Genomic DNA, 15,676 nt, shown 5'->3' on the forward strand with positions numbered 1-15,676 from the left:
AGTTTCTAAATAGTAAATAAATCACTTATAGCATTGTTTACATTCCTTTACATATCAATTTATCTTAAAGGCTATTAAAACTCTGACAATAAGGCAGAGTATGCTTAGTATTTTCATAACACCTTGGATGTATTTACTTTTGGAATTTCCATCACCTGTGAACTTTAAGGAGCTAAATCTCTATTCTTTGGCATCTAGAAATGAACACAAGTGGGTCGCAACGCATATAATAATGTAATATGATTGTATATCAATATTACAATCAATCGTTTCTGTCTTTAATGTAATTTCTAATCATTTATGTTCGGCGAAATATGCGAAGAGTACAAATTAAATGGCAGTCTTTGGCGTCTGGTTATTCCAGTCTACACTGGTAGTATTCCTCTGTAGGATATGTCTAGCCTCGTTCATTTTGTCTAAATATTGGATATCAGAAGCCCATCTTTTCACCGTAAGATAGCAACATCAATGTCAATTTAAATTGACCAATAAGTTGTGTTTGCAATGTCGAAGACTGTGGATGATATTCAGTTAGAGTCAGACTTGCCTCCTTTAACATGTTTCATTGGTTAAGTCCACAAATTTCACTAATATAGTAATGTGATAAACAAGTTCTACCATATGATTGAATCATGTCCATATATGTGTGAATCGAAATCATAGGAAAGGGGAGATAACTCTCCTTGATGTGTAATTATCAATGAAGTTCCGTATTACAGAGATTTTTTACAGACTAAATGATAAAGACTAGTACCATTATAAGTCATTGCAGGCTTTTTTCAATTTGTGCTAAGGGATATTTTACATTTGATTGCCCTTTAGTATTAATGGTACTATATGTATGTTTAAATTACCAGCAATACCAAAAGTATGACAAATGTTTGGCTAAAATCTTAAGTGGAATACACCTTTAAATTAAATTCAACAATTTAATAATGAGCAGGTGTTGGAATAATAGTGATCCTTGAATAAGAAAATAGCTGTGTGCTCATAAAATAGATAAATTTACAATATGCACATTATGTTGACAGGCTGTAGGATAGGTTCTGCAGCAAAACTGAATCTGCATACAAACGTGGCTTACATTAACTACCTACAAAATTTGATTAATTTTAAGAAAAAAAAGAGGGGCATAATTAAAGCTGAGTTTTACCAGAGAGCGAAGCCTAGTAGTAATAATAATAAACATTTAACAGATATATAAGTCTTCTTTAAATAATCTTATTTACCGCCCCCCCCCCCCCCAATTTTTTTTTTTTTTTTTTTAGATTACATGTGGGTACCATTTTGGCCACTATAGATGTTCATAACTTATTGTAGGATAGATTAATTTGAATAATTTTTTGTTTTATTGTGTATGGTCTGACTCTGAAGTCTATTTTAACAGACAGGGTACTAAATACAAGTCATTACATGCTGTGTTTATTAAAACTCATCCTATGTCTTATGACTTCTTTAATTTCAAATCTTTCAATGTAATTCACTCAGGTGTACCAAAATTCAAGGTAACAGATTAGGTCATAATGCCTTGACATTGCCAAGGTGAAATAATAAATATGTACTAAATATTTTGTTTATATTTTCTTCATGAAAGATACTAGTTTTAAGCCCTTATGCATCCATCAATGAATTTAATCAAAGTCTATTACCATATCAAAGAATAAACTGGTAAAACAAAGGACATACATGCAGGCCGATAAAAGGCAGTAAATTATTATTACAATACACCAAGAGCAAAACAAGAAATGACATTATAAAAACTTATTTCTTACCTAACTAAACGTGTTCTAAAATTACAATTCATTTTCGACATATTGGAAAAGATTTATATCCTTTTTATACATTGAATGATAATCCTAGCTAATTTAGTAGATAAAACCTTCCTCTATGGAAGTTGTTATGTCTTGTGTTTATAACAGAGCACCTCATACTGCGTGAGCAACACCCGAATATCTAACTATAAATAACAATATACAATACAATCATAAAATGAATAGAAATGAATGACTAAGGCTTTAATAAATAGCAATGAATCAAAGAAAGTCGCACCATTACGGACAGACAAAATCCAACCATGTCCTAACATGTTTTTATATATTTTTTTTTTATAGAAAATAGTAATCTGTATTATTGTCACTGGTACAGTACCATAAAATTCTCAAAATTAAACTAAACAATTTTTTTTTTTTTAAATTATAATTGCATAACATTTTTTTCATAACATTTTGTTGTCCTCTAAAAATGTTCAATAATAATAATTCAAGGTAGTGAATGTGAAAGTAAAAAGGTTAGTATTCAAATATGACTTACAGAGTTACCTCCCCTTAAACAGTCATACCAGAACATAGCTTAGAATTAAGAAACAAAGTTGTATTTTTTTTACTTCTGCAAAACCCTAAGTGAAATAAATTTTGTCTGTAATCAAAAAATTTAACAAGCCATCTCTGGCATTACTATAGCTACATAGGTCAATTAATGCTCTTTCAAAATGTCAGCTCTGTATTCTACCAAGTAAGTCATGGTATAAATAATAATTTAATGGTTATTGCACTACATTTATCAAAATACAGATTAAGGTCAGTCGGTTCTGAAAGTTACCAATGTGTGCTTAAAATGTTTGAAATGGCACACAGTACAGTTCTTTTCAAAAATTTATTAAATTTATGGCTCGGGCTGAGTTCTGATTGATTTATTGGTTATTTATTGATTAGAATCAAAATTTGTGATTACACGGACAGGCAGGAACGGATTAAGCTAGTGAAAGGACCCTTAATTTTAAAAATACACAGAGAAAAATGTTTTATTTGCATAGTAAAGTAATTATAAGCATTCAGTCGGCACAACCTTTCGATTATGGTTGGAAATCGCACCTGCACAGCAATTAGTACAGACTATTCAATACATCATCATCCCCAGCCATAATATCCCTTCAAACTGCATTCCACTCTTCACTATGTTTCTGATTTTCATAATAGGATAATGATTGGCTATAATCGCTAACATTGAAGCTGATGGCAATATACTATAGTAATCACTGAATCGGAACTGCAAGCAATTAGAATTTATTTACACAATCTTGCATTTTATCTGAAGCAAATAACTCAGTATTTGAGTTTACCTGAACCAAGTTAACTAATGTTCTGTAATATTCCCCACCTCAGAGACAAGTCTAAAACAAGACAGGTTGTTGACAAACTAATGTCAAGGCTGGAAATGAATGAGAGGAAAATTTTGTGAAACATTAAAAACATATGTGTCACTTAACTAAAGTAACAGAGAAGAAAATAATAAGTTTCCTTCTCGTCATATACTACTTCCACAATAGACAATTCCTTATACGTAACAATCAGTAATTTTTATTGTTTAGAAAATAACTGGAATTATTTGCAAATAGTGGACATTATCTTTCCAAAGGCATAGTATATTTCGATATATAAAACAATTCAATCTTTAGCCTGAATTGTTAAATATCAGACATTTATGAGTATTTTTCTAAAACATTATTAGAAGAAATATCAGGGAATGGTCAAGAAATGATAACAATCTTCCAAATTAAATGTCATTACATAGGTTGTCAATATATTGGAGAACTTTCTGTTTATCTGAAATCATTTCACTATAAATATACATTAGTTAAGAGTTAAATAAAGAGTTGGCCATACTTGCTATAATAATTCCAAAAATAGATGATAAAAAATATTGAAAATTTCTGTCAAATTACTTTATTCTGAATGGAGTTGTCACTGTTGGAAGTTTGGACTAGAAATAGGCATCAACTGTATCTGCACCGTCTACGAGAATTGCTGATCATTTGATTGACAGATGATAACTCCACCCACATATTCTTGATTATCAAGTAACATCCTCAAGGGCTATGGTAGCCTCGCTTGGCAGCACTTTAATCACCAGTCTCTGGTAGTGACATCAGTGACTAACGGTAAACGTTAGATTGGTCCGCCATTTATTGATTTAATTTTGAACGGACGACTGATTAAATCCAACCTGTATCCAAGCCATCCAAGGGTCCACAGAGTTGATTTTGAGCTTGTAATGTAAATAAAGGTCTAATTATTAATTTCTATAACATCATAACATCTAAAGCCTAAATAAAGACTTGCAATAGGCAGATTTAGCTCTTGCATAATGTGTGTTGAATATTATCATTCAAAAAACAAAACTAACCATTTGATAATTACAATGGAAGGGAGATAACTCCTGTTTACAACATCAGGCCTGAGACATCATGGCAATTGCCTTGCATAAAAATTAAAATGGTCACAGCCGCTTCAATATTTTCATCCGATGGTTGCGACATGCTGGCTTCTTTATGGTTATAAAGATTAAGATCATCAGAATGTTCCAAAAAATATTATGGGCCAAGAAATGTCAGGGATTTAACACTGAAGTCATGGGGAGAGAGTTACTAGTCTGAGACCATAAGTCATACATTACGTCTGCCCAACATCTGGTAAGACTGTATCTCATTTATTTCTATATTCCATGAAATGTGTCTGACCTCCAATTTAATATTGAGTAAAAACTGGTACATAAAAAATCCCACACATCCATTCAAGGACAAAATTAAATGTAACCAGATTGAAGAACAATTTATTTCTAATATATGTTTCTAAAAATAACAGTCCCCATATATCACGTAAAGATGACATAAAATGACTAGGCACTACATTATATAGTATTTTTGCAGAGCTGACAGATTTTTTTTATATTAAAAAAAGAACTTCCTGTTTATTGTTTGACGAAAAGACAAAAACAACTTCTCCATATTTGTGAACTGGATGTGTTTGAAACCATAACAAAGTAGGCCTACATGCATAAAGATGACAATTATACACTGTCTCTTTCCACCATTACTATTTAAGGTTAACCTATGTATTCGCTCAGTGTTACACATGTACTTTCAGGAGTTTTGACTTTCGCTGTCTTGTTTTTGTGGTAAACGACTCTGCAAATCAGTGTTATAATTTTGCTTTAGATTAACTGTGTGAATGGACGGGCAAGGTTGATGACAATATACGCAATTTAGACAGCTGTACACTTAAACATGCATTAGGCTGACCTTAAAAATATCCTTGTTTCACCAAACCCGACCCACAATCGAGGAGAAGGGTCGGTAGGTCAGGTTTTTTTTCAGATTTTTTTTAAGAGCTAATTTGACAGCTTGATAATTTTAACATTCGTCTTCTTTATTGTCAAACAAATCAATGACATCGGGATTTTTCGTGATGCACGACTCGCACACGAATTGCCAGAAACTGACGTTTGAAACTCCCTCAACACGTTTTTTAACGATCGTGCGGGTTGTGCCTTCATTTTTCTCGAAAACGGATATTCAATATCCGTTTTCGAGAAAAATAGAGGCAGAATCATTTCGTGGGAATGGACGTGCTTTCGTCTACAACCATTTTGTTGAGAAGCGACACCTATGATGCTTTCGTCTTGATCAACCAGTTTCAATAATGAATCAAACCATAGCCATAGTAAAGGGAAATAACTCTCGTGATATATTTCAGGTTGACACACAAAATAAAATAAAAAGATCGCGGAAAAGAGCAATAAAATAATTTAAGTCGGGGGTGGTTTTAGTTAGTCGGTCGCGTTAGGCGAAACAAAGATATTTTTAAGGTCCTTTATGCAAGAGCTAAATCTGCCTATTGCATGTCTTTCTTTAGGCCTGTAATGTTATATAAATTATCAATTAGACATTAATTAACTTACCAAAATCAACTTTCGATGCCATCAGATGCCTGCGATATCTTGTAGATTTGAATACATTTTGTTGTGGATGTGCTTACCGTAAAAATGGATAATCGAGACTATGTTTATTATCGCAACAACGGTAGTAATGACAATCGAGGCTAGCCTATAATTGTATCGCCAATACTTTGACTCAGAGTAAAGTAATCTGACTGAAATTTCCAAAGAATTCTCTTTTCATTAACTATTTTTTAAACTATTATTATGAGAACTGTCAGCTCTTTATCTAATCTTACCTAATGCCACTTTAATCTAGCTTTAAAATGTTTTTAAGCCAAGAAAATATAGTGTTCACACAGACTATACATGTAACTACATTTATATAGAGACATCAGATTAACTATTCTGACATTGACAATCAGATAAATTACAGGTACACACACACACACATAGATTCTACTTGAAACTGCAAATGTCCTTAAAAGATGATTAAATGAGAATGCCCTAATCAGTCTAAAGCTGGCAAACCTGTTCAGATAACCAATACTACAAGCCAACTTGAGAATTAAGGGTTAGTGCTAAATGATAAGGCCAGCTCAATTTTTCGTCAAAAGTCACGAGATATAAACAGGGCTAGCGCTAATCCCAACTCTAACCCTAACCCTGGACCTAGCCCCAATGCTTACCCTAACACTAACTACAATCTTGCCAACAATCACATGCCCTAATCTTATTTACAACAACTCAGCGACCTTGACAAATATCGAGTTGGCCTTAACAAATAGATTTGGCCAAACATAAGCCCTTTTTGAGGGCAGGTAGTGAGCATGTGATTATAAACTGCACCACCTGTGCTTTCAAACCACCTAGCTTAATGATCAACAGGGATTTTAAACCAGCTGAAAGACAGATTAGTCCACATATAAAAACCTTCAACCAAACACATTACACTTTACACAGAGAGAGAGAGAGAGAGAGAGAGAGCATAAACTACATGTAGCTCATTTCAGAACTAACAGATCAACCAAACTGAAACCAAGAAGACAAATCCACCATCAGGACACATAATACACAGACATTTTAAGGAAAAGGCACTATCAAATCAAATCAATAGATATGGGTTGGGGGCAGTGATGGGATTTTGCCCGTATATTCCGGACTTGTCCGAATCTTTTTTCCAAACGCACAAAATTGTCCGACCGGGAATATGCCCAATCGGACATCAAGACATGGTGAATAATATTCAAAATTCCGAAATTAATATAGTTTACTGAGTGTATAACTACCACTCAACCCGATTATCCTCGATAATACGCTGGGTTTATTAGGTAATTATATGATCAACGTATTTATCGTGTTATAGTATAAACCTACCTTGATTTAACTACTTAATCTGCCTTGATTGACTGACTTAATCCTTTGTCGGACAATTCATCAATCTAATCTTAAACAGAAGTCATTGCTTTCCTTTTGTCGGACTATTCATCAATTCAATAAGAATGATTATAATTTTAATCCACCTCATTTGTCGGGCATCTTAATCGCATTGATGTGAGCCGACATCATCTATAATAAACTAATCATAGATGTCACATATCGTAAGAGTAAATAACACCCTAAATCAATGGACAGTCATTTTGTCTACGATATCTTTTACGTCTTTTAAGAATCCATATAGAAATTCTCATCCACGGTGATACTTCCCCTTGATCTCGAGGGCGGCACGAATATTGCTTAACATATTATTAGGCAGTGCTTACTATGAAGCCGTGTGATGAGTCACGTAGACTATTAGTCTCTATTATCCAGAAAAATATTCTACGAATATGTTGAAGACTAGGAGTTTCTGGGTGACCGAGACTAGTACGCACCCAGCAATATAACAAAAAGGGGAAGGGCTACCAATAGCTATATGAGCAGAAATTCTAACGTATTTGTAGGCGTCAATCATTCTGCTGTGTTGCCTATGATGCCTGTCACTCTGTCGTGACTATGAAAGAGTGTTATTCGCTTAAGTTAGCTATGCCTGTTTACAAGTGATTTAACTATTTCGGAAGTTCTGCATTCATTTGCTGCCGTATAAACGAAGACACATAATTCTAAAGGAATATTATGGTTGTGAATTTGATGCCGAAGCAGGATCGGCAAGCTTTCATTCAACATATCACGAAAATGCTTAATTTTGTAGGACATTTACTGACATAAATTTGAATGTCGTACGGGAATTAAGTGTGAAAAATAGCGAGGTCACCAATTTTTATTACGTACGGGATTTGAATATTTTGTTGACATGTGGTTTTTAATTGTGGTATGAATTGAATACTGTACGGGAATTAAATATGAAAAATAGCGAGGTTCACCTATTGTTATAACGTACGGGATTTGAATATTTTGACATGTGACTTTTAATTGTGGTACGAATTCGTCTGCTTATATAACGATAAGAGTTATGCCCCTTTATTTTCGGTAAAATGTCCGACAAGTAAAATTTTGAAATCCCATCACTGGTTGGGGGTCAGTGGTAAGCATCCACTGTGCTGTACATACATGTAGCAGGGCATCCACCTATACAGGCTTCACTTAAAAATGAAAGCAAATTCACAAGGGAGCTAACCCAAAAATGCAAAATAGTTAAAGGGGATCATTTCCAAAAATTCATATTGTTTGTAGTGTACATTATGATTGGCATGTGTTTACAACATAACTGAATACTTGGTAAATTAGAAAAAAAAGAAGATTTAGATCAATTCAATTTCTAGAAATGCGACAATCCATAAAAGCAAAGACTAAATCAAGGGAAGTAACTTAAAGGTTTTCCGAAGGAATGGTTGTATTAAATTCAATGTTAGTTTATAAGTAGGAATGGGTGTGGATGTTATTTCTTATATAACCTGGTCACCGATAAAACAGTACGCAGTAGAACAGTCAACTTACTACCACATATGGTAATTATTTATACAATAGATTTACAAGAATACATATTACACAATAGATTCACATGTGTAATCATTTAACTTGGTCCATCCTATAATATTATTAACACTAACAGTGTAACTTTAATAACCACAACAAAACTAAATCAACCTTGGCCTTCATTCACATATACATTAAAAAATATACTGCCAGTGACAGGAACAGGTCTGTGTAATACATTTGGCTGTTTGCCATTTAACAATTTCGAAACAAAAGTTAAAGGTCTTTAACGACTTAAGAAAAGCTACATTTATAGAATACATGTACGGTATATAAACATAATACTAGCGTTTTGATGGTGAGTAATAGGGGGATGCACCCAGTTTCTAAGATAGAAATGGAGTTTAACATACTTGTCAACACATGGTTATATTGAAACTGACATGAACATTGGTTCATTGATATGTGAACACTGATGAACCTTGGTTTTTTGTACCATCACAATGCAGAGTCTACACTCCTCCTAATCTACAAATAAAATTGTTTTTTCCAGTCCTGTTCATGTAATTTTCTGTGAATTATGTCGAAAATAAATTAGAACTGGTTTGAAGAATCTTATTACAACTAGATGATGGAATGAATATCCCCATGCATTATTTGATTTAAATTATATTTACTGATAAAAACATATGTATATACTGTATGATCAAAACTGAGACTAATATTTTTCTTCAATTATAAAATATTTATAACGCTTTACTAAATATATAGTCCACTTTATGGTAAAATTGCAGTGTGTACAACAAAAAAATTGAACCTGTTCAATCATGTCCTGCCAACAAATCAGATTATTTAGTAGAAATATTTTTCTAATCACGGTGATAATTTGGCTTTAAGTCCAAATATATTTGATAAATGTATAACTTTTGAACAGAAAACATCCAAAATCTAGAAAAAAATATTTAATACCAAAAACATTAAATCTTCTTAAAGTTACTCCCAAAGAAAACCTTTTTGACAATGCTCCACCATTATTATGTATTGCACTTGCAAGTATGGATGAAAATTAGAGTTATGGTACTTAGTTACAGGTGAGTAAAACAAACCCTAATTATAAGTGTTAGACACTCTGTAATAAATTACTTGTTTAATTTAATGTAAGTTTAATAGATCCTTTGAGTCTATAATTTGATTTTTCGTCGACATTATAAATATACTTTCAAATAAAAGTAGGTTTAGAGGGGTCAAACAGATGAACCATTTATACTTGAGGGAACATATCTTTAATATCAAGAATTTGAGAATACATCTTAGAATACCTACAAGTATTTACAGGTACATCATAAACTTGGTCAATGTTTGATAAGAAGAGTTTGTATAAGCTTTACAAACAATGTTTACATTTATTAGGCTTTTAATTAAGAGTCTACAAAAGAAATAACTGTGTGACTACAGTGTCTACAACAGATACATATCAACATGTAGGTGATCAAACAACATGTCTTATATAGCTTTGTATAGCCCAGTCTTCTCTCCCAATAACCCATACAGGACCAGGACCATGAACAGATATTTGTAACATGCTTAAGGGTGAATCTTGCGTTTTGATTGGTCAATTAGACACTAACGATTGGACAATAACACCCTTCTGTTTTAGTAATTTCTTTTAAAAGGCTAAAATAGCATGTTACAATGTCGATAAACACTTCAGGTTTCGCATTTAGAGGGGTGTTATTGTCCAATAGACATGTTCTGAGATTTTACATTAGAACGTGTCCTAATGATCAATAACACACCTCTAAATGCAAAACAGGAAGTGTTTATCTCCTAAATATTGTAAACTTTAATTTGGCTGCAATCTATCATGTCAGCTCATATTGTTACCCCTTAAAGATATCCTTGTTCCCTCCAGCATAATCAGGACACCTGTTTGACAATATATTTATTTAGTTAATTATTACAGCATATATGTACTCTCAGGCTGTCCAAAAATGACAGCAGCTCGTCCATTAATTGTTTTAACAGCATACTAGAAGATGATTATGATTTCCAGTCAGTGGTTATAAGGTTGTATTTAGGAATGATATAAGTAAATTAAATGTAATATTCAGAAATGAATTTGCTTGTTTTGATGTTTGATTTCAATTAGTTATTAGACAAGATCTTGTGTCAAAAGTTTGATCACAAGGAAAGAAATCAAAAGGAGTTCAACATCTCGTCAACACAGTATTTTATCTAGACAGTGACATTTCCATCCACTCTTTATCAGTAGCTAACTTGATTTGTACAAATCCATTTCTCACAGGGACAATTTTCTCTCTTTTTTAACAGTAAAAAGTTGTTGACAGTTTTTATAATGACTTTTCGACTTTTCTTAGCTAAATTTATCACGATCGTCTAGTATCTATTACCCATAACTTCTAAAAGCAAAGTTTTAGCGTCTCCTATATTGCACAGAGTTACATGTACATCCACTGAGTTTTTTAATGACATGTGCTCTTTTTGATAAAATAGAAATAATTCATGGACTTTCTTCACAAAATGGGATAGATATTATCAAATATATAACAAAGGTAGGCACTAGTATTGTTAAGGGTACTAAAACACACGTTTACAGAATTTATAATAGTGATTTGAGGTAAGGAATTTTCGATTCAATAGGTAGTGAGTTTAGGTGTCAGTCAAATTTACACATGTATCGATGCATTGCAAGAATCAACCCTGAAATGTCATCAAAATTATTCCCATAGACAAACAAACAAAACTGGACATTGCTAATCAATTTGCGTGAATTTATCTAACTTAGCATTTGAAAAATGACCAAGACCCATGCTCTTTATGAAATTCCATCTGGCAACCAGGAATAAGCAAGTCTAGATTCAGTGTTCTTACTGATCGACTACATTTGTGGGTTTTGCATACATAGCATACATGGGTGTGCATTGTAGATATATACATGCACATATAACTTGTACAGTAAACTTCGCATAAGTTGGATCTAAGTGGACTGACCAATTTTATCTGAGTTAAGCAAAGATCTGAGTTAGCCAAAGACCGAAATTCAATCTTCTTAGCTCGATTAGAAATAAACTGCAAGAGCCGGATAATAATTGATTCAAAGGCACATTTCAAGCTTTTGTTCATATGTGCGAGTAGATAACTTCTGTTTTGGTGCGAGTAGATTTTCCTGGAAACTGTCTCGTACAGCAGACCACGAGTTTCGAATTTTCCATGAAAATTGTATTATTGCGTCGCCTCAAATAGGCTGATTTGAGTCAAAATGATAAAGGAAAGTATTTTGGGGCTCTATGCATTGAATACCTAACCGCGTTTTAGATCATCAGGATGAAACTGACAATCAAATTCTGAACATACTGTCGATCTGACTTAGGCGAAGGAAGCCAGAATTAGATCAAATAGACCGAACATTTTGATCCGAGTTGAGCAAATCCAACCTATGTGTAGAAATTTAATAAGAAAAACGTGCAGGATCAAAGGGTCCAAACGATTTTATCCAAGTTGAGCGAAGATCCAACTTATACGAATCCGACTTATGCGAGGTTTACTGTATTTAATGAAACAACAAACACTACCAAGTCAGTTAAAGATGTGACAATGTATGATTTCACTGCCATTACAAGGTTAAGAACTTAAATAAACTTACTTTCAGTTTCAATGCAATGTTTAGGTCATAATCAGAAAATTCTCTAAAATTGTAAAGAAAGGTATACTTAGATGTTAATGGAGTGACCAAAAAAAACCCTAAAATATCTGAATACTTACACCAGTCGTGTATCATTACAACTCATTGAACGTTTGTTTCTTTGAAGTTTGGAGCTCGTAGAAAGACATAATGTTCCTTTGGGATAGTTAATCTGTGGGAGGGATACTATATCTTTCTGTGTCTGATAGTTGGTGCTAGGAACTTGCAATTTGTCTTTCTGACAGTTATTTGCAGGAACATATAATGTATCTTTCTGGTAGTTATTTGCAGGAACACACAGTGTATCTTTTTGATAGTTATTTGTAGAAACAGGTATTGTATCTTTCTGATAGTTATTGCCAGAAATACATGATGTATCAGTTTGAAAGTTATTGTTGGAAATGCATGGTGCATCTTGCTGATAGTTGCTTCTTGGCTGAGGTAGTGCGTTATTGCCTGGAATGCATACTGTTTCGTTCTGATAATTACTTGTGAAATGGTATGGAGAATGGAAGTTATTGCCAGAACTATCGTTCTGATAACTAGTGATCGGAAGGCCGATAGAACCTCTACGATAATTATTGTCGATATGTGGCGGTGATAAACTATCTGTCTGATAGTTATCCGGAAGTGCTATAGAACCTCTGCGATAATTGTCAGGAAGCGCTGGTGATAAACTGTCTCTCTGATAGCTATCAGGGACTGCCATAGAAGCTCTGCGATAGTTGTCAGGACATGGTGATGCTGTGTCTCTTTGGTAGTTATCAGGAACTGCCATAGAAGCTCTGCGATAGTTGTCAGGAAGCGATGGTGATAAACTATCTCTCTGATAGCTATCAGGAACTGCCATAGAAGCTCTGCGATAGTTGTCAGGACATGGTGAAGCTGTGTCTCTTGAGTAGTTATCAGGATGGGGTAACGTATCTTTAGGGTAGACTGGGCGGGTATTTGTAATTGGGGATCCAGCATTACTGCCTGGTACTTGAACCATATAGGTGTACTGTGGCTGAAAGAATGGCATTGGAGAACCCATGGGTACTGGACTGTGGCAATAGTTCATCATTGCCAAATATTTCGGAATATTCACAGTAAAAAAAAAAATGTCTTCTTGTTCTGTACAATAATGTTTCACTACGTCTTAGAACAATGAAAGCTGTTTTCCAAACTTCAAACAATAATGAAAAGACTGAAACAGATCACAAGGGTACAAGAGAATAAAATTCCCCAAATCCTATAAGAAGTAAAATTCTGTTGACAATTCTATACACCAACTTATTTACACAACTTTTCACCGTAACAACTTTCTGCAATCTGGTCTTTATATGATAATGTAGATTATATGAAATACCGGTACACATATAGGTAAAAACGGACCTCAGTAATATAGACACATGTGGTTTCAGTGTTATGGTACTGTGACCCAATATTACACAAACAAGGTTAACCCTGCCCACCGACCCTAAATCTGCTAAACTTAAACCAATCAGTACACAGCAACCATTCTGTTGTTATACATGTAATATTAAAGGCAGTATATATGTACATATATATTAAACAAACATTGCTAATCATAGATAAAGTACATAATTACACTCATACATTTACACTAGTATTTCCTATAAACACATAAAATATCAGGTCTCTTTCATATAGGTAATTGGTAATCTGTTGGCTTTAGCACTTACATGTATAATAAGTTAATTAACAATTTACATCTGCATTCTATGGTTATTCTAAGGAAATCTAAATGAACATTATTGTCTTATAAATTTCCCTTAGAAACTTTAAAGGACCAGATCCCGATTTCACAAAGTATGCATATGGGTTTTAAATGCAAAACATGTATCAAAGTATTAAAGTATTTGATTGTCATTTGAAAGGTTGTTAATCCCATCCAAACTACAATATTGATGGAAGTTACATGTATGTTTAATATAATACAATGATCTGATGAATTGAAATTTTGTCAACATTTGAAATCCTCTGCAGACCATACAAACTGGTTATGTTGAAAACAAGCTAGCACCACATAATCTTCACTAAAATCATTTGATGGGATTCTTTTAATCTGACTGAATCCAAGCTAGTGGTATCTGGGTCATCACCATTAATTAACTCAACCACGAAGCTTATTAAGTTAACCAGTATATAGGTCAAGAGTTATGGTTGGATACTCTGATACATAATATGTATAGTCTCTTACATAATCCCAAATTTGCTGAAATTTATCACAGTCCTGATATTAAGACTTTTCCAAAAAAGTTTCTTGTAGCATTAGTTAACTTTTCAGATGACATTTTATCAGCATTAATAACTACAACTTATTTTCATTCAATTTGGTTAAATCTCAGTCTTACAAGAATTTAAGAGGAAAGGTTGCTCTATTTCTGACAGCATTTAGAAATCAAAACATTTTTTAAAAGTCATCTTCATTAGAACCTCAAATAAAGTGGCATCTATATGTTATCAAAGACAAATAGAAAAGGTACCATTTAGGTCATTAAAAGAATTTCATGGTTTCATAATGACTGGCAAATATATTTTTCTGGTTCATGAGGTGGTTAACTGTTCTTGACGTGGTTAACATTGTCATGAAGGTAAGTTACAAGAATCTTCCTATTTGCTTTCACATAAACACTCCACAGCAACTCAAACATGTAGACAAATATTAAACATACTTTTGACACATTGATCTTTGATATAAGCTTACTGGTACTGATAATACCATCTAGTATATCTGAGACTAACATTTATCATTTTAAACACCTGTGCAGCACTGTAGCTATGCCTGGGTTTGGTACATACAATTGGGTATAAGTGTTGTGTTGCTTTAGTCCTGTGGTTCTTAACCAGGGGTATGTGTAACCCCTTGGGCTGTCATATTCCATACGGTATAGATTAGTAATATGTCTGATTGTCAGTGTACTGTGTAAGACTATTTGTACTTGACTGTACTTGAAAGACAATTTATGTATTCAGTATATTTGTATGTATTAAACGCATTGTATAAACTTTGTATTTCATATCAATTATTATAATTTCATTTTAGACAGGGGATATGGGTAAATATTATGAAAGCTCAAGGGGTACGAGCACATAAAAAGGTTAAGAACCACGACTTAAGTCAATACTGTTGGAAAGAAAGAAATTGGGTTACATGTACTATATCCACTCACCACAAGCTTGATTATTTGAGGACTACATGTACAATAATTTGCATAAGCTTTTAGTTATATGCAGGATCTTTGGCTGTTGGGAGAAAAGAGAATGGAATGGGTCTTAATATTTGGTCAACACAATAACCTGTTCATATTGTAATTTGTATTTCTATGGAATGAGACCTTT

At 33.3% G+C, this 15,676-nt stretch overlaps 1 protein-coding gene across 4 annotated transcripts in view; it reads right to left on the reverse strand.

The window, feature by feature from the left end:
- Positions 1-15,676, reverse strand: part of LOC126826459 (TSC22 domain family protein 1) — a 67,888-nt gene that overhangs the window by 37,587 nt on the left and 14,625 nt on the right. Inside the window, exon 1 of one of the 4 annotated variants that reach the window (XM_056099546.1) lies at positions 12,412-12,484. The exons of 2 other annotated variants lie outside the window; for them this stretch is intronic. In XM_056099546.1, the coding sequence (XP_055955521.1) occupies positions 12,412-12,437 (26 nt within the window). In that variant the 5' untranslated portion in view covers positions 12,438-12,484. Of the gene's footprint in view, positions 1-1,772; positions 1,932-12,411; positions 12,485-15,676 lie in introns of those variants that run through there. One more of the 4 variants, XM_056099550.1, reaches the window with a different exon arrangement.

The sequence above is a fragment of the Patella vulgata genome, chromosome 1 (genome assembly GCF_932274485.2).
Source record: "Patella vulgata chromosome 1, xgPatVulg1.2, whole genome shotgun sequence".
Lineage (NCBI taxonomy): Eukaryota > Metazoa > Mollusca > Gastropoda > Patellidae > Patella > Patella vulgata.